Source organism: Pongo abelii, chromosome 23 (assembly GCF_028885655.2).
Source record: "Pongo abelii isolate AG06213 chromosome 23, NHGRI_mPonAbe1-v2.0_pri, whole genome shotgun sequence".
Classification (NCBI taxonomy): Eukaryota; Metazoa; Chordata; class Mammalia; order Primates; family Hominidae; genus Pongo; species Pongo abelii.
In genome coordinates, this window is record NC_085929.1 from 45,829,552 (window position 1) to 45,848,528 (window position 18,977).

Sequence of the window (18,977 nt, forward strand, 5' to 3'; positions counted from 1 at the left end):
GCGCCCTGCGCCCCGGGCCGCAGCACGCGCGCCCCCGCGCCCGAGGTCGCGCGCCGCCCAGCCCCCCCGGCTCGCGCCCCGCGAGCTGCGCCCGCCGCGCACGACTCCCCTTCGCGGGAGCCCTGGGCCGCCGGCCGCGCGCGCAGGGGAGGGGGCGGGGGCGCCGCGCACGCGCACGGGCCGGCGGCGCGCGCCGAGCGGGGGGCACCGCGCGGGTGCAGCCACGATGGAAGGGGGTGCGTACGGAGCGGGCAAAGCCGGGGGCGCCTTCGACCCCTACGCCCTGGTCCGGCAGCCGCACACCATCCTGCGCGTCGTGTCTTGGGTAAGGACGGACTGGCCGGCGGCTCCGCCAGGCCGGGGTGGGGGTGTGGGCAAGGGCGGCGCGCCCGGAGCGACCCCGACCCCGACCCCAACGGGCCCTCGGCGGCGCGGCGGCGGGCGAGGAGCTGCCTTGCCTGCGGGGCTCGCTGCCGCCGCTCCTACTTCCCGGGCCCGGGGCGGGCGGGAGCCCTGGCGCTCGCGGGAGACGCCGCTCCGGCTCCCGGAGCCCTGGTTTCCTGGGGCCCCCGGTTCGTGCGCCCCCCTTCCCGCCCCGGTTGCTGTGACCTCCAGGCCGCGGCTATGCAGCTAAAGGCTCGGATTGTGCGCGGCCGCCAGGGCGGACTGGGGACCGTGGGGACGGAGATAGGGTTTAAGGTGGCCTTTTCTGGGGGGTGGATCAGGGCGTGGACCATCTCGCTGGGGTGCACGCCGCGCCTGCGATGGACGTTGGAGGAGGAGAGGGCAGGGAACCGGGTTCGTATTGCCTAGCCCTGCCCGTGTGGAGCGATGAGTCGGGAACTGAGTACCTCTCTTCCACCCGGGAACTGCCTCTCCTTCTCTGCGTGACCTTGGGCTGGGAGCCACCCAGGAGATGTTCTCGAGAAATGAGGACTTCAATTCCGAGGTGGGGAGTGTCATCTCCTCTCTCATGCCTCAGTTTCCCAATTTATAGACAAGGTGGGAGGAGCCTTCTGGAGGCCCCATTGGGCTCTGACATTACATGAACCGGTAACACCCCTCCCACTCAGCATGCACCTGGATGCCCAAGGCGGGTGTCTGGGAGAAAGGTCTGCTCCCACAGTGAAGAGGCCAGGGTGGCCTCCAGCCTAGCTGGGGAGCAGGGTCCTCAGTGCAGAGGGCTGAGTGGGGCTCTTGTTCAGACGGGTGGTCAGGGGGAGGATGGGTCAGAGACAGCGAGCACAGAGGGAGGGGTTCAGGTGCCTTGAGTGGCACCCCATGGAAAGAAGCCCTGCTGGGGTCTGGAGAGGGGATTTCTGGGGCTCCCTGGGGTTGGCTGGCTGTATCCCAGAAACTCCCACTCGAGGTTCTGGCCTCTGCAGGCCTGGGGCCCATTCCTGGTGGGCTTAGACTAGAAGGGCTTGGACTGGGGATGCTGGGCAGGGGCACTGTCAGGGACCCCAGGGGCTACCCCAAGGCCAGCTGTGACCTCAGGGTGCCCAAGCTTCTCCTTTCCTTGGTTTTCAGGGTCTGGTTGGTAGGATGGCTTGGGTATGTATCCCTGGCCTGCCAAGGATGACCCCATTTAAAGCCTTTTCTTCTCAAATGCTGTCAGATGGGAGCTCTTTGAGGGCAGGAAAGCCCAGTTCCTTTAGCCCTTGTGTCAGTGCCTGCACAGAGCTGGGCACCCCAGCACATCTGTGTTTGTGGCTCTGAATTCATTTATCTGTGCCAGTCTCCTGCTCCCCAGATGCCCCGACAGACCCTTGGCAAAGGTGGGAGTCCTGGGGGGCACCTGCCGGATCAGACGGGTGGGCTGTGTTCACTTCTTCAATCTGCCCACCCCTGGGCCTCTGGCCTGGAAGGGCGAAGTCACTGGCTTTGTGAGGGAGCATGGGCATTCTGCCTGCTTGGGTCGTTTCTGCCTGGGATGCCTTCATTTAGCAAAGCTTTATTGAATCTGCTGGGCCCTGAGGGAAGGCAGCGTGACTCAGAAGCAGCCCTTGTTCTCAGGAAGCCACAGTCCCACTGGGGAGTGAGCCAGGTGCCCCCAGGCAGAGGCCACAAGAGCCAGGAGAGGGGTCTCCCTGCTGTGGAATCAAATTTCATGGTGAAGGTGATGTCAGATTGGGCCTGGTGGGATGAGGGTTTATACATGTGCACATCCAGGGTAGAGGACCTGGAAAGCAGGAGGAAGGATCAGCCCCTCTGAGCACCCATGGGGTGCAAGACCACACACAGCTACCTAGCTGGTTCCCCAACACTAGAGGAAGCTGAGGCTCAGCGAGCGAGGCCAAGTGCCTGGCCCAAGGTCACTAAGCGTGTAAATGGCAGACGAGCATTTGAGCCTAGGTCTTCCTGTCTCCAAAACGTAGTTCTCCCCCTGGGGCAGGGAAGAGTCCAGAATCCTGGAATGTCAGGATTGGAAAGGACACAAAGGTCACCTGGACCAACCAATGCTCAAACGACCCCACGACCTCCCAGCCCCGCTCACCCACGTGGATACAAGGCACTCACTACCTTTGTCAAACCAAGAGGTGTCTGATACGGGCTGATTGACACCTTTAAAAGTAGCTTTTTTTCCTGATCAAAGTAACACCTGCCAATTATTGGAAAGTATAAAAATCAGGTGTGATGGTTGCACGGTAGGAATGCACTTAACACCACTGAAATGGTGAAGATGGTAAATTGTATGTAACGTGTGTTTTACCACAACAGAAAAAGTTTGGTGGGGGGTGGTAATCATGTGATACCACCACTTAGGGAGGGCTGCAGTGAATATGGTGCTGTCTCCTTCTGGTCTCGAAACTGTGTGGCGTGCTGAGCCATTTAAACACATTGGGATCTGCGGGGATGCAGCTGGCGCCTGCTCTTGGCCCTCGCACCACAGGGCAGAGCAAGTGAAGCCTGAGCTCTAGGACCAGGGTGACCCGTTTATCCTGGTGTGCTGGAACTTCCTGCCTTTAGCATTCTGAGAGGCCCTCAGTCCAGACAAACAGGGACAACTAGTCACCCTGTCCAGGACTCCTGGACAACCCAGACCCCTACCACAGCCTTGGAGGGGCCCTAACAGCATATGCACATGGACCTGTGATTGTTTTTTTCTTTTTTTGAGATGGAGTCTTGCTCTGTTGTCCAGGCTGGAGTACAACAGTTGTCATCTCGGCTCATTGCAACCTGCGCCTCCCAGGTTCAAGCAACTCTACTGCCTCGGCCTCCCAAGTAGCTGGGACTACAGGCACACACCACCACGCCCAGCTAATTTTTGTATTTTTAGTAGAGATGGGGTTTCACCATGTTGGCCAGGCTGGTCTCGAACTCCTGACCTCAGGTGATCCACCCGCCTTGGCCTCCCAATGTGCTGGGATTACAGGCTTGAGCCACTGCACCCGGCCTGGACCTGGGATTTTTGTAAAATTTGTAAAAGAAAGATTTTTTTTTTCTGTCGCTTTTCCAAAAGAGGACCCCCAAATCATGTAAGCTTCAGGGCCTCACCAACCTGGATCCACCCTGGAACCCAAGCCCTCCGAGCCCCTGAGTCAGCCTGTGCAGAAGCAGGGCCTCCAGGACCTGGCTTGGCTCTTTTTAATTTTTTTAGAGACAGGATCTTGCTGTGTTGCCCAGGCTGGTCTCAGACTTCTGGGCTCAAGTGATCCTCCCACCTCAACCTTGTGAGTAGCTGGGATGACGAGGCGAGGCGTGGGCCGCTGCATCCGGCATGGCTTGTCTCTCAACTAAGGCTTTCTCACTTCTTGGTGTCAGCGCCCCGGTGGCAGATCAGCTGCCACTCCTGGCACCCCCAGGCCACAGCTGTGACCTTCAGTAAGTGTCCCCTCCCCACCCTCTGTGCCTCAGTCTTCCCAACCGAACTGGGCTGGGCTGGGTCAGAAGTGCCTGATCTGTTGCGCAGTGACTGCCGCTTGTCAGTGACTCATTTCTTTGTTCTAAAGCCAGATGGGAAAAAAAGGAGTTACAGCAAGGAGCTAAACTGATTTAATAGAAAGGACCACCTTTTATTTGAAGTTTATATTTTTTTTTGCAGGGGGCTAAAGTGGACTATAGGGAATGAATATCAGTGCTGGCAGATGAGTTTTTTTTGTTTGTTGGTTTTTTGTTTTTGAGATGGAGTCTTTCTCTGTCGCCCAGGCTAGAGTGCAGTGGCGCGATCTTGGCTCACTGCAACCTCTGCCTCCCAGTTTCAAGTGATTCTCCTGCCTCAGCCTCCTGAATAGCTGGGATTACAGGCACCTGCCACCATGCCCAGCTACTTTTTAAATTTTTAGTAGAGACGGGGTTTCGCCATCTTGGCCAGGCTGGTCTCAAACTCCTGACCTAGTGATCCACCCGCCTCAGCCTCCCAAAGTGCTGGGATTACAGGCGTGAGCCACCGCACCCAGTCAATGTTTCTTTAATTCTCTACTTTGACAAAATGAAAATGATAAAATGTTTGAAATGTTGCCATTTTCAGGGTTCATTTTTTAAGGCTTTGGCCATAATACCACATGGTTCTGTAAGTGGGGTGGGTATCTTCCCCCCCATTTTACAGATGACAGAATTAAGGCTCAGCCTGGAGAAGTGACTTGTGCTAGCTCAAGGCCTGGGCTTGTCAGAGACTTGGTTTGAACCCGGCCTGCCGGGCTCCATGTTCTGTGTATTCCCTGTGGGTTCCCTGCCTGGATCTCCATGGCACCAAAGGGTAGCCTGAGGGGGGCAGCTTTATACCCCTGGTTTTTTTCACCCCCCCCACTCCACCCCCCATCATCCCAAGTGAACACTGAATAAAAAAGCTGAACTTGGCCAGGTGAGGTAGCTCACGCCTATAATCCCAGCACTTTGGGAGGCCGAGGCGGGTGGATCACTTGAGGTCAGGAGTTCGAGACCATCCTGGCCAACATGATGAAACCCCATCTCTACTAAAATACAAAAATTAGCTGAGCGTGGTGGTGGTCACCTGTTATCCCAGCTACTCAGGAGGCTGAGGCAGGAGAATCGCTTGAACCCGGGAGGCGGAGGTTGCAATGAGCTGAGATCCCACCACTGCACTCCAGCCTGGGCGACAAGAGTGAAATTCCATCTCAAATGAAAAAAAAAACAAAAAAAAAACTGCTGTGTTTTTTGTAAACACAGCAGTTTCAAGATAAGACCCCTGGCCTCCCCCAACCAACTTGCCATGTGCCAGCCATGGAGCCACGGGAAAATTCTGGGACCAGCGGGTGTCGGGGAAGAGGGTCCAGGGTAGAGACTTCTAGAACCTCTGGCCAGTTCTGATTTTCATTTGTTCATTCCACAAGTCCGCTGCCCAGTGCCAGCTGCGTGCTCAGTGCCACCCCAAGGCACTCTCGCTCCAGTAACGAGAACAGGATTGAGTGGGAAGCACTGTCCCAGAGGCTCGGGTCACTACAAGAAGGAATTCCCAAGGGGTGGCCCAGGAGAGGCTTGGATGACAGACTCACAAGCTGGACTTCCTCTGAGGGCAGTGGGAAGCTGGAGAGAGGGTCAAGGGTACTTCGGAAGCTCCTGTGGAAGCTTGGTTTGGAGAGGGCTCTGTGGCTGGGAATGTGTGGTCACGTCCAGCCTGTCCTCTCCCAGTACCGGGCACAGCCCTGTCACCTAGACAGGAAGGTGGGCCCACGGCCGTCGTTTGGCATTTATTGCTGACCACCCTGGAGTCTTTCTCACCTCTTCACCCCCTGTGGCCGGCTCCTCCTCCTCTTCTTCTCTCTCAGGTCTAGGACAGGGTCAGCTGCAAGGAGACCACCGGGAGGTGATAGATTTCTGCTGTGTCTTGGGCACTTCCTTATGTCCAGGGACAGCCCAGGGGCGGCCTAGAGAGCCGGAGAAAGCCTAGGGCATCAGGAGCAGGGCTATCAGAGCGGGACCTTGGAAAACCCCTACCTCTTTCAGCCTCGGTTGCCTCATCTGTAACATGGGATTGGAGGGCCTGGGTTTGGGGAGGCCTCGAGAGCTTACAAAAATGCAAATTTTGGCCAGGTGCAGAGGCTCACGCCTGTAATCCCAGCACTTTGGGAGGCAGAGGCAGGTGGATCACCTGAGGTCAGGAGTTCGAGACCAGCCTGGCCAACATGGCGAAACCCTGTCTCTACTAAAAATACAAAAAATTAGCCAGGCATGGTGGCACGCGCCTGTAGTCCCAGCTACTTGGGAGGCTGAGGCATGAGAATCGCTTAAGCCCGAGAGGTGGAGGTTGCATTGTGCCTTTGCACTCCAGCCTGGGCTAACAGAGTGAAACTCCATTTCAAAAAGAGAAAAGAAAAAGAAAGAAAGGAAAAGAAAATGCAAGTTATTTTTGTTTGTTTGTTTTTGAGACAGGGTCTCGCTCTGTCACCCAGGTTGGAATGCAGTGGCACGATCTCAGCTCACTGCAGCCTCCACCTTCCAAATTCAAGCGATTCTCCTGCCTCAGACTCCTGAGTAGATGGGATTACAGGTGTCCGCCACCACACCTGGCTAATTTTTATATTTTTAGTAGAGACAGGGTTTCATCATGTTGGCCAGGCTAGTCTCAAACTCCTGACCTCAAGTGATCCGCCTGCCCCGGCCTCCCAAAGTGCTGGGATTACAGGTGTGAGCCACCTTGCCTGGCCTGAATGCAAGTTTAAAAGGCCTGCCGTACGTCTGCTGTGGTGGGTTTTGTTATCCCCTCCTTAGATGAAAAGCTGAGGCCCAGACAGGTTAACTGGAGTCACTGGGATTGGAACCCATGGCCCCTGCTCCAGGGAGTCCCCAGCCACGTGGGGAGTCCCACATGAGCAGTGCATGCAAAGCAGTTGGGCGGTCCTGAGCCCCAGGGAGAAAAAAACAGGCTGGGAGAGGAAGGGAAGAGAGGAGGAGAAGCCAGGAGGAGGAGGGAGGGAGGGAGGAAGGGAGAGGCAGATGGCAGGGCTGTTGGAGGGAGCCACACTTGGCACCCAGACCGGAAGAACCAGCTGTCAGGTGGGAGGGGAGACAGGGTAGGCGCTGAGGAGTGCCTTGGCCTGGAGACCTGAGGCTGCGTTCTGCACCCTCTCTGCCAGTGACTGGCTGTGTGACTGGAGCAAGAGGCCCATGCTCTCCTGGCCTTGGTTTCCCCATTTGTCAGATGGGAAAAGGATAGTTGGATTGCTCTGGTGGTTCCCGACCTTTCCACCCTTGAAGAACCCCACTCTGGCTCCTAGTGGACTCCAGGTTGGGAACTTTGGATTGGTCAGTCTTTAAAGAAGTGATGTTGGGGCCAGGCGTGATGGCTCACGCCTGTAATCCCAGCACTTTGGGAGGCTGAGGTGGTTGACTCACTTGAGGTCAGGAGTTTGAGACCCAGCCTGGCCAACATGGTGAAACCCTGCCTTTACTAAAAATACACAAATTAGCCGGGTGTGGTGATGCCTATGATTACGCCTGTAATCCCAGCTACTCCGGAGGCTGAGGCACGAGAATCGCTTGAACCCAGGAGGCGGAGGTTGCAGTGAGCCAAGATCCCACCACTGTGTTCCAGCCAGGGCAACAGAGCAAGACTCTGTTTCAAAAAAAAAAAAAGTGATGTTTGGAGCCATCCCCTCATGCTTTGTGGGGGCCTGCAGCAGAGAGGGCCCTGGGCCCCAGGTCTATGCATGGGAGCAGAGCAGACAGCGTCAGCTGGAGCCTGGAAGGGCAGTCATGGCCTGTGTTTCTGGGAGAAACGTCCCTTCGGGGATGGAGTTTTGCTCATCTCCCCGCTGCTGGTAGAGCAGGGGCCAGGTGAAGGGGACCTGGAAAGAGGGGCGGCTGCGTAGCTGGGACAGCCCCAAGCTGTCAGACCCAAGCTGCAATCATGCAGGAGCTTTAACAAGCTGGGGCTCCTCCAGTACCTCACAGTCCAGGGGGCAAGAGTCCCTGAGCCTTCAGCCCCTCCCAGAATGTCCCTGACACCTTTTGTAAATTGCACTGTAACCTGGCCTCCCCCAGACCCTGCTTCCTGCAGCCTGCTCAGTGGGGGCTGCTTTATCCCTCAGACCCTCCCTCTGCTGGGCCTAGAGGTCGACAGGGTCCTTCTGGTTCCTGAGGCCGCTTCCAGGCCATTGTGCCCCAGCTTTGAATCTCACACCACTACTGGGTCGCCCACTCCCCTTCATGATGAGCCGGCTCGAGGCCACTTTGCCCGTTCTTCAAAGATGCCCACCCAGGCCGGGCACGGTGGCTCACGCCTGTAATCCCAGCACTTTGGGAGGCCAAGGCGGGTGGATCACGAGGTCAGAAGATCAAGACCATCCTGGCTAACACAGTGAAACCCCATCTCTACTAAAAAAAAAATACAAAAAAATTAGCTGGGCGTGGTGGCGGGTGCCTGTAGTCCAGCTCCCCTGGAGGCTGAGTCAGGAGAATGGTGTGAACCTGGGAGGCAGAGCTTGCAGTGAGCCAAGATCGCGCCACTGTACTCCAGCCTGGGCAACAAAGCGAGACTCTGTCTCAAAAATAAAAATAAAAAGATGCCCACCCTAGCTCGGTGTCAGCGCTCTCCAGCACTACTCCTGCTCCAGTCCTGGTCATTGGAGTGTCTATTTCTGCGACTGTTTCCACACCTGGCCTCCTCTCCCCGCATGGTCTTGTCTGCCAGCCTCAGCCAACTGTCACCAGCTGGACCCCAGCTAGGCCTGGCCCTGCCTTCCCAGTAGCCTCTCGCCCTCCCTGATCCTCCATCCAGGCGTCTCCTCCAACCCTCCTACCTTTCCACTTCCCTCTCCCTCCCCTGATCCTAGGTCCTTGGGCCTGAGGCCTCTGAACCACTGATCTTCCCCTGTGCACTGGCCCTCACCACCCCTTGGTCCCTCCTGTCCGCCTCCCCACCTCCCAGTGGCCACATGCTGCAGCTCCAGCTCTTCTGCGCATCACACTCGCCTGGCACAGCTCCGGTTAAATTCAGTCCTAGGCATCTTCACACCTGCGCCCCTCCTCCTAGACTATCTCCCCTGTTCTGGTGGCCCAGGCCAGCCTGGCTGCAGCCTCGTGAGCCTGTTTCTCTCACCTACTCAAGGACACACGTCCATCAGTTCTCTCTCCCTCTCTCTCTCTCCTCCACCTTCAGTTTCGCCCTCTCTACTCTTGGCTCTTCCGCATCAGCTTGCAAATGTGCGTGATTCCCCATCTCAGGAAGACACTCCCTCACCCATTTCTCTGGTCCTTCAGAAGAGTTGTCACCGTCTCCAGGGTTTCTTCTGTGGTCCCCCACACACGCTCCCCACGGGCTCGCTCTCCCCTCCTCGCCATCTTCTCAGGCTCATTCCTGACCTTCACATTGCCAATCTCATGGCCGACTGTCATTGATGGATCTCTCGGCAGCGTCTGGCAGCCATGAGGGGTTTATGCATCCTCCCTTGAATCCAAACGGCCGCAGAATGTGGACACCCTCACCCCGCTCGTCCTCTCTTTAATATACATGCTGAGCATGGGCCGGATGAGATGCCTCGTCTGTAGGGAGGGCTGACAGTCTAGTGGAGGGAAATGTGGCGGAAACCAGTTAAAATATGGAGGTGAGCACAGACCCCTAGAGAGGGACAGGCAGGTGACACCAGCATTGAGTCAGCGTTGAGAGGGCAGGAGCCAGCCAGGCAGAGAAGGAGGAAGGAGGAACAGCGAGGGCAAAGGCTGAAAGGCCTGGCAGAGTAGAGACGAGGCTGTCGCCCCTGCTGGGGTGTACGCTTGGAGGGCGAGAACTGCATCTGTCATAGCCCCAGGACTAGATTGGTTCCAGGCATCTCCTTAGGGCCCCAACTATGGATGGATGTGGCGGGAACTGCACCGATGGGTCTTCCTTCTAGCCACTGTTCTTCAGGTGTCCCACCTGGCCTTTAGGGCCCTGCTCAAATATCACCTCCCTGGGAAGCCTTCCTGGATTCTCCCAAGCTTGCGCTCCCCTTCCTGCTTCCCTTGGGCTCTGTGGGGATGACTGACAGAAATCTCAAAACAGGGAGCTTTCCCCTTCTGTGCCTTTCTTCTCTAGAAGGTGAGGCAGGGCCTGGGACCAGATTATTTCCCTGATGACCTGGAATTTGCACAGCAGGAGAGAAACCAAACAACCTCAGGCATGCAGGGACTGGCAGGGCGGGGACAGGCACTGGGGTGAAAAAAAGCAGACAGAACTGGATGGTTAACCCCGCCCTTCTTTTTTTTTTTTTGAGACAAAGTCTTACTCTGTCGCCTAGGCTGGAGTACAGTGGCACGATCCCAACTCATTGCAACCTCCACTTCCTGGGTTCAACTGATTCTCTTGCCTCAGCCTCCCAAGTAGCTGAGATTACAGGCATCCACCACCATGCCTGGCTAATTTTTTTTGTATTTTTAGTAGAGATGGGGGTCTCATCATGTTGGCCAGGCTGGTCTCGAACTCCTGACCTCAAGTCATCCACCCGCCTCTGCCTCCCAAAGTGCTGGGATTACAGCCATGAGCCATCACGCCCGGCCAATCCTGCCCTTCTTATCAACTGAGAGACCTCACAGAGCCTCAGTGGCCGCATCTATAAAATGGGTACAACAGTGCCTACCCCAGGAGTCTCGGGGCATGTAAATGAGGTCTAGCCCTGAAGGGCTCTGCAGTGTTTGGTTGGCATTTACACCCCTTTCTGGGTGGTGATGTTGCTCCCCTCTCCCATCTCTTCGCTGCCTCTGAAAGGGCAGAGGTGATAAGACGTGGAGTGAAGAAGGCCCTGGGGGGGTACAGGATTATGGGGATGGTGGTCCAGATACTTCTGCCACTGAGAGTAAGGCCCTGGGCCAGTCAAGCGAGCCCTCTCTGGGTCTTCGTTTCCTCCTTTCTCTCCTTTTTTTTTTTTGTAGATACGAGGTCTCACTATGTTCCCCAGGCTGGTCTCAAACTCCTGGGTCCAAGTGATCCTCCTGCCTCGGCCTCCTACATAGCTGGGATTACACTCGTGAGCCACCGTGCCGGGCCAATTTCCCCCTTTTTCATGAGGCTCCAAGGCCCCCTTGAGGTTACTCAGCCAGAGGAGAGGAACATGGGGCATTCTGGAAAGAGGGAGGGGCCTGCAGATCACCCAGGCCCAGCCTCAGCACCTTGGGGAGGCAGGGGTCTGCTCGCCCAGGCCCTGCTCAGCGGAGTCCACTGCACCTCCACCACCGAGCACCCGCGGCGACAGCTTGCTGAGATTACGCCTAATCCCCAGCGGGTCACTTCCAAGGCTGCACAACCCAGTGTGAGGCAGGGGTGGGGGAGGGGCCCGGAGCCCCACCTGCCCCACCCCCACCTATTCCCCAGAGCGAGACTCTTCAGGAAGCCAAGGGGCTGCTCAACACCCATCATGTGTCCATGCAGCTTCAGCCGTTTTCCCCACATGACCCTGGGGGGGGGCAAGGCCCTGTTCCTGTGAAGGGGGGCCCTTGGCAGCCTGACTCATTTCTCAAAGTGTGACTGCTCCCTTCTTCCCTCAGCCTTTCCCCAGGAGGCAGGATGGATGCCTGCACCAGGACAAGGGCAGGAAGGCTGGGTTCAGCTTATGGGGAGAGGGCTCGGCAGCCCCCTTTTCAGGGAGTGAGCTCCCTGTGCACGGGTGTGCAAGCAGAGGTGCCAGCCAAGGACGCTCTGGAGGGGATAATGCTCCTGCCCACCCCCGGTGCCGCCTGGGCCTCTCTGACTACCAGACTTGCTGTCTACTCCCCTCGAAGCCTTTCCTGACCCTCTCCCTGGGTCTGGGGGAGAGACATACACCCAACAACTGAACCAACAAATAGGAAAGAAGTTATATTGTGATGTTACCAAGAAAATTAATTGAGGCACTGGAGAATACTTTAGATCTGGAGTCTGGTCTGGAGGGCTTCTCTGGGGAGGTGTCTTTTGTGTTGAGATGTGCATGTTGAGCAGCCAGCTGAAGGAAGATCTGGAGAAATACAGGCATCCCAGGCAGAGGAAAGAGCCGAGTGTGAACGCCCTGAGGCAGGGATGAACTCAGGATGGCTTGGGAGGAGAGTGTTGGGAAGCTTCCGAGGAAGGCAGGAGCCCTGGGGTTTGGTGGGGGAAGGTCTTTACCTGGGCAGGGGGCGGTGGGTGAGCATCAATCCAAGAGTCTAGAGCTGGGGGGTGACATGACCTGACTTGGGTTTAAGGGGATTGTCTGGCTGCTGTGAGGGGACAGAGTGTGGGGGTGCAAGTGGACATATGGGCTGCTGTCATTGCCTGGAGAGGGGTGACAGTGGCCTGCCCCAGGGTGGAGGGACTTGACAGTTTTGGGAGGAGGTTGAAGCAGCTGGCCCGAATGTCAGACTGGTTGGAGGGGTTGAGTATGAACCCAGGACTGGGGCCCAGCAGCTGGTGCTGGGGAGGCTGAGAGAGGTCACTGGGGAGGCTGAGAGAGCCTGGGGCACTGGAGGAAGGACTCATGGCCCAAGCAGGGGGACCTCAGGGCCATTCTAGGGTGATGGACTTGATCTTCAGCCAGCGGAGGGACTGTTGAGGTTTGGAGTGGGTGATATCCCTCTGGCTGCTGCCTGGGAACTGCCTGGAGGAGGCTGGAGACGAGGCTGTGGTAGTGTCAGGCACCTGGACATGGGCAGGGGCCAGCTGCCTGGCTGCCTGCACTGCAGGGCAGGGACCAGGGCTCCCCCAAGCCGCTCAGCTCAGGGATGTTCCTGCACAGGGTGAAGTAGACGGTTCCATTTGGAGCTGGGAGGACAGAGTACCGTGGGCGCCAGATGTCATCTCTCTGCAGCTTATCTGGGGAAAGCCAGCATTGTCTAAAGACGTTTAAAACCAGGCCTCTAGGAGGTTCCTGGCAGCGTAACAGTGATCTCAGCCACCCCCATGCTGGCTGGGCACAGCTCGTCCTGAGCCTTTGTTAGCCGACGCCCTGCAGTGGGTCCTAGGCACACCCTGGGTGGTCTGTCTGCAGAGGGGAGATACCATCTCCCCTCAAGTAAAGTGGGCCCAGTGCCCTTTTGCACTGCGGGACACAGGGCTCAGGACCAGCAGGCATGCCTCCTTGGTCTCATGTTGACCTTAGAGTTTGGGATTCTGGAATTCGATCCTTCATGGATAGGCAGCTGGACGCAGAGGTCGTGGGTGAGCTGGAGGAGCAGGCCCAGATGTGAGGCAGGTTCCCCATTTACCTGCTGTGGGTCAGCCAGAGGCAGGACCTCTCTGAGCCTTAGCCTCCCTGACTGTGAAATGCTCTAAGTATAAGACTGCTTTGTGGGGATGATTTACAGATTTTTATGGGGATTAAAAGAGATGATTTAGGTGCCTTCTTCCATTGGCGCCAGCTCCGGGGAGGCTGTGGGCTGGTTCAGGGTCTCAGGGTGGAGACAGACTTGTAAATAGGTCCCAACCAAGAGTGGCCAAGGCTCAGGGTGGGCAAGAGTGACTGGGAAGTGGGATGTCCCTGAAGGTGTCTGGGAGTCACTATATCCCAGCAGCATTCAGAGGGCGAAGAGGAGTTCGCTCCCATTGAAGATGAAGAAGGTAGGAAGGCAGGTGCAGAGTTGTCAGACAGCCTGAGGACACCACCCACCCTCAACCCTCTGTGGGGGCTGCATAGGGTGGGGAGGGGGACAGATGAGATCAGGGTAGGCCACAAAGGGCTTGGTGCTTCTGGGGTCTCTGTTTCTATGTGTCTCTGAATCCAGTAGCCAAGGATCCTGAAATCCAAGATTCTGAGATTCCTTCTGATTTGTTTTTCTGAGTTTGACATAGATCTCCACCAAGCGCCATCTGGAATCCGTTTTTAAAAAAGACTCAGGATTGGATTTTAAAGAGGGCGGAAAAAAACCAAAGAGGCTTGGCAGGTTTACCTTGGTGCCTTTTTTTAGCATTTGCTTTAGCTCGAGGGAAGCTTGTTTTCCCTCTGTTTGCTGATGACCTGGGTCCTCCCTTGGCCATCACCCTCCATCCTCTCCTGTTTCTGGGCCTCTGGCTCTGCCTCTGAAGACCTGTCTCCCTTCCCCGCAGCGGATCCGCTTGTTGGATGAATTTTCCCCAGCGTCTCGGCTGCTGTGGCCAGTGTGGAATTTCATTCTGGTTTCATTTCCAGTTATCCAGTGGCTCCTTGCGGCTGCTCTGCGTGCTCCTTGCTGTCCCTGCAGATCTGGCCTTAGCAAGTGACCCAGGGATGCTGCCTGGCACAGGGCACCAGCTTTGGATCCAGAGAGGCTCAGGTTCAAGCCTCAACTCCACTCCTGCCCAGCTGCGAGACCTGGGCAGGTCCCTAGAAGCGGCTCTAAAATGGGAATGGGAATAAGAATATTGAGCTGGTGGAGTCAAGAGCATACGTTTCTGGCCACACAGCAGGCCCTGGGCAAGTCTCTGTTCCTCCTCCCATGTACTGTGAGTGGCTGAGGAGCAGAAACCTGAGGCTTGTGTCGTGCTTTGGGGGAGCTCCCACTCGGGGTGGGGGACAGCTGCTAAATGGAGAAGTTAAACCCTTGACACAGAGGGCAGCTGACAGTCCTGCAGAGGGTTCAGGAGACTGTAAGGGACTGGCTCTGTGTCCTCAGTGATATTCCTTCCCTTCCCCGAGCCTCAGTTTCCCCACTTGTGGACCAGCAGGCTGCAAGGGATGTGGCATTTGCAGGGGACGGCTCTGCTCCCCATTATCATCATTGAGCCTAAACCCCACGACTTCCTCCCCCATCTGCTCTTTTCTTTTTTTCTTTTACTTTTTTTTTTTTTCCACACCTGGCTAATTTTTGTATTTTTAGTAGAGACGGGATTTCATCATGTTGGTCAGGCTGGTCTCAAGCAATCTGCCCACCTCAGCCTCCCAAAGTGTTGGGATTACAGGCGTGAGCCACGGTGCTCAGCCCCTTCTTTTTTTTTTTTTTGAGACAGGGTCTCCCTCTGTCCCCCAGGCTGGAGTATAGTGGTGCAATCAGAGCTCACTGCAACCTTCACCTCTTGGGCTCAAGCAATCCTCTGGCCTCAGCCTCTGCCTGGCTAATTTTTGTATTTTTAGTAGAGATGGGGTTTCACCATGTTGCCCAGGCTGGTCTCAAACTCCTGGGCTCACCCAGGAGTGATCACTCACCTTCAAGTGATCCACCTACCTCGGCCTCCCAAAGTGCTGGGATCACAGGCGTGAGCCACCGTCCCCAGCTTCTTCACTCTTCCTCTCACTCCCTACGTCGGCTGTGTCTGCAGATTCTGGTGGCTCTTTCAAAATATATTCAGGCCGGGCATGGTGGCTCATGCTTGTAATCCCAGCACTTTGGGAGGCTAAGGTAGGCAGATTGCCTGAGGTCAGGAGTTCGAGACCAACCTGGCCAACATGGTGAAACCCCATCTCTACTAAAAATATAAAAATTAGCCAGGTGCGGGAGTGCATGGCTATAATCCCAGCTACTCAGGAGACTGAGGCAGGAGAATCACTGGAACCCGGGAGGCGGAAGTTGCAGTGAGCCAAGATTGCGCCCCTGCACTCCAGTCTGGGCAACAGAGTGAGACTCCATCTCAAAAAAATATATATATATATTCAGCACCCACCACTTCTCCCCATCTCCACTGCCTGCACCAGCCCCAGGCCCGTCCCTCACCTGGGTGCTGTCGTAGCTCCTGTCTGGGCTGCTTGTCTTCACCTTTGCCACCACAGTCTTTTCTCTCCATAGCAGCCAGTCTGATTCTTCTCAAACCTAAGTTGCATCAAGTCACTCAGCTGCTCTTCAGCCTGCAGTGTCTCCTGAACTCACCCTGACCCTCGAAGCCAACCCATCTTCCTCGCCAGCCTCGCCTCTTGGTGTCTCCCTCACTTGCTCGGCTCCCACCGTGCGGGCCTCCATGCCGCTCCTGAACACACCCAGCTTATTTGCACCCAAGGCCTTGGCACCTGTTGCTGCTTCTTCCCTGGGCTCGGGTCCCTCACTGAGTCAGGCTTCTGCTCAAAGGTCGCTGCATCAGAGGCCTCCCTGGGCCCCCAGTCCGCCTCCTCTTGCCCTGCTTCGTTCTTCGTGACACTTTTCTCCCTCGGTGAGAACAGGGACCTCACACATCCTGTTCCCAACTGTGTCCTCAGCCTCTTGCACAGGGTTAGTACATACTAGGTGCTCAGGAAATGTCGAGTGAACGAACGGCTGATGTCAAGCCCCAGAAGAGGCCTCCCAGGCCCCAGGGCAGGGCAGGCAGCTCACTCACTCCACTCCAGCAAACAGCAAAGTAGGTTGTAGCTCAGCCTGTAGCAGGCGGTAGGGACAGTCAGTCTTCCGGGGAGGAAAACATGGAAAGGGGCCTGGGGCGTGCAAAGATGGGAGGCAGGTGGTGGGGGAGTGGAAGGACGTGAGACCCCAGGAGCGGTGGGCGGGGCCAGCACTTGAAGGGCCTTGACCCCAGCCCTAGAAGCTTGGGTTGTAGGCCGCGCGAGGTGGCTCACGCCTGTAACCCCAGCACTTTGGGAGGCCGAAGGGGGCGAATCACCTGAGATCAGGAGTTCAAGACCAGCCTGGCCAACATGGCACAACCCTGTCTCTGCTAAAAATACAAAAATTAGCTGGGTTTGGTGGCGCACACCTGTAATCCCAGCTACTTGGGAGGCTGAGGCAGGAGAAAGGCTTGAACCCAAGAGGCAAAGGTTGCAGTGAGCCGAGGTCACACCACTGCACTCCAGCCTGGGCAACAGAGCGAGACCCTGTCTCAAAAAAAAAACAAAGTCTCCACCACAGCTCACCAGGCCTTGTCCCGCTGCATGTCCCATGTGCTTAGTTCCCGGGTCACTGCTCCAGCCATATTCCTTCCCACCTCACCGTACAAAACCTTTTCCTGCCTTCGGCCTTGGCACTTTCTGTTCCTGTACGTGGAACATGCTTCCCCCAGATCTTTGCAGGCCTGGCTCATTCTTATCTCCACCCAGAAGCCCTGCTTCAGGGCCATTTTCCCTGGCCACCACTGCTCCCTCCCAGTGTTTGCCAGGGACTGCCATTGCCTTTGTGATCTGTTCCACGAGTTTAGTGGCAGTCTAGCCTTCTGGGGCTGCTTACTCCAGGCCACGTGCCCTTCCTTGCATGCATAACCTCACTAATTCCTCACAATGCATCGTTGGTTTCGGTGCTATTGTTGCGCCCACTTGACAGATGCAGAAACTGAGGCTCAAGAGGTTAAGTCAGTGGCCTTAGGTCACCCCGCTGGTCAAGTGGCCACACTGGGATTCAGTGGGCCCAGGTCATCTGACTCAGAGTCCTGCTCCCCACACAGTCGGCTCCCACAACAGGGTCTCTTGGACTGAATTACCGCCTGGTGCCCCTCCCAGCACAGTGCCAGGAGCCGAGAAACTTGTGACCTGTGATGAATGCCTGACCGAGGCGGATGTCTGCTGGGGCCATACAGCCCCGCCCAGTCCCTCCAAAGCTATTTTGTTCTTGCTCTGCACCCTCTTGGGGACACATCCTCTCCATCACTTTCCTCCTGGCCTCTCTGAGGACTCCCTGCCTTTGTCTCCCAAGAGAGCCCAGTCTTAATGGTTCCTCCTCTGCTGTCCCCAGGGCCCAGGCTTCTGCCTGCTTGTTTCCCCTCCCACCTCCTCTCTGTCTTCAGGGAGCCTGATATTGTTCTGTTTTTGTAAGGAGATCCACATTTATTTTCAGCGCTGGCAGCAGTGGGGTCTCCTCCAGCCCCCGGGAGCACGTGTCTGTTAGTAAGTGTTCGAGAGGGGCCTTTCTGGTGTTATTCCTCTTTTCTGGGGCCTCGAGAGAGGAAATGAACGCTATGCAGCCCCCATGGGGCTTCCAAAGCTCTGCTCTGGGTACTTGCTCTAATTCTCCCATCAGCCCCAGAAGGGATGTTAATTTTTACAGAGGACCAATCTGAGGCTCGGAGAGGTTAAGTCACTTGCCGGAGGCTACCCAGCATAAGCAGCAGGCCTTGGATTTGAATTGGCAGGTCTGTATGATTCCTCAGTGTCTGAAGTCTCTTTCTGATCAGGAGGCTTTTCTGTTCTGGTTTGGTGGCATCTGATGACATCCAGGACTGGGCCTCAGGTTCCCAACCTGACAGTTTTCTCGTAGGAGCCTTGGACTTGTTGCAGTACACCAGTGCAAGGGGTTGTGTGACTAGCAGTCCCTGGAGTTATGCAGTCCACGGCCCAAGCAGCTGGCCATGTACTGCACATCTCCCAGTGTTCAGAGTCTGCCTTGCTTGTCTTGGTTTGTCAGTAGCTCAGGAGCCCCTTTGACAGTGGCTCTGTCCTGACTTCAAAGGCGTTCCCCACTGTGCCTCTGAGCACCAGACTTGGGACTGAATCGAGTCGTCTGATCCCCAGTCACACTGAGGCTACCCTCCCGGCCTTCCTACCTGCTGGTCCTCTGCCTGATCCCTTGGGTCTCTGGGAGTAAATTCCATCCCTTCTTCAGGGCTCACCTCCAGAGGCTGAGAGTCAGCTTGGCCAGGAGGAAAAGAACATAGGTCTGGGAATCAGGAGACCTGGGTTCAACTTCAGCCTCTGCTGCTGACAACAGTGCCACCTTCTCTTTCTGAGCCTTAGTTTTTCTACTCTGCCAATTGGGGACAGTACAGATAGCCCTCTCCACTCGAGGGGTGATGGTGAGGCCGCAGAGCCTGTGGGAGGCAGAGCTGTGGGCCCTGATGCCCTCACGAGTCTGAAGTCTCATGGTCATGGGGTCTTCCCAAATCAGGACTGGCAAATGGTGGCTCACAGGCCACCACTGCCCATCTCTGCCCATGGCTGAACCAGAACACAGCTTCAGAATCCTTTCTTTTTTTTACTGTGGCCAGATTAGCATAACATACCATTTTAATGTTGTATAATTCAGTGTACATTTTTTTCTTTTTTATAATTTATAATTTATTTATTGTAGAGATGGGGTTTTGCTATGTTGCCCAGGCTGGTCTCAAACTCCCAGGCTCAAGCAATCCTCCCACCTCAGTCCCCCAAGTAGCTGGGACCACAGGTGCATGCCACCATACTCAGCTAATTTTTTTTTTTTTTTTTTTTTTGAGATGGAGTCTTGCTCTGTCACCCAGGCTGGAGTGCAGTGGCGAATCTCAGCTCACTGCA

General features: G+C 56.2%; 1 protein-coding gene across 3 annotated transcripts in view; it reads left to right on the forward strand.

Annotated features, from left to right (window-relative positions):
• The first annotated feature begins 161 nt into the window (after positions 1 to 161).
• Positions 162 to 18,977, forward strand: part of SYNGR1 (synaptogyrin 1) — a 34,153-nt gene continuing 15,337 nt past the window's right edge. Inside the window, exon 1 of one of the 3 annotated variants that reach the window (XM_009234392.4) lies at positions 162 to 325. In XM_009234392.4, coding sequence (XP_009232667.1) covers positions 227 to 325 — 99 coding nt within the window. In that variant the 5' untranslated portion in view covers positions 162 to 226. 3 annotated transcript variants of the gene reach the window in all.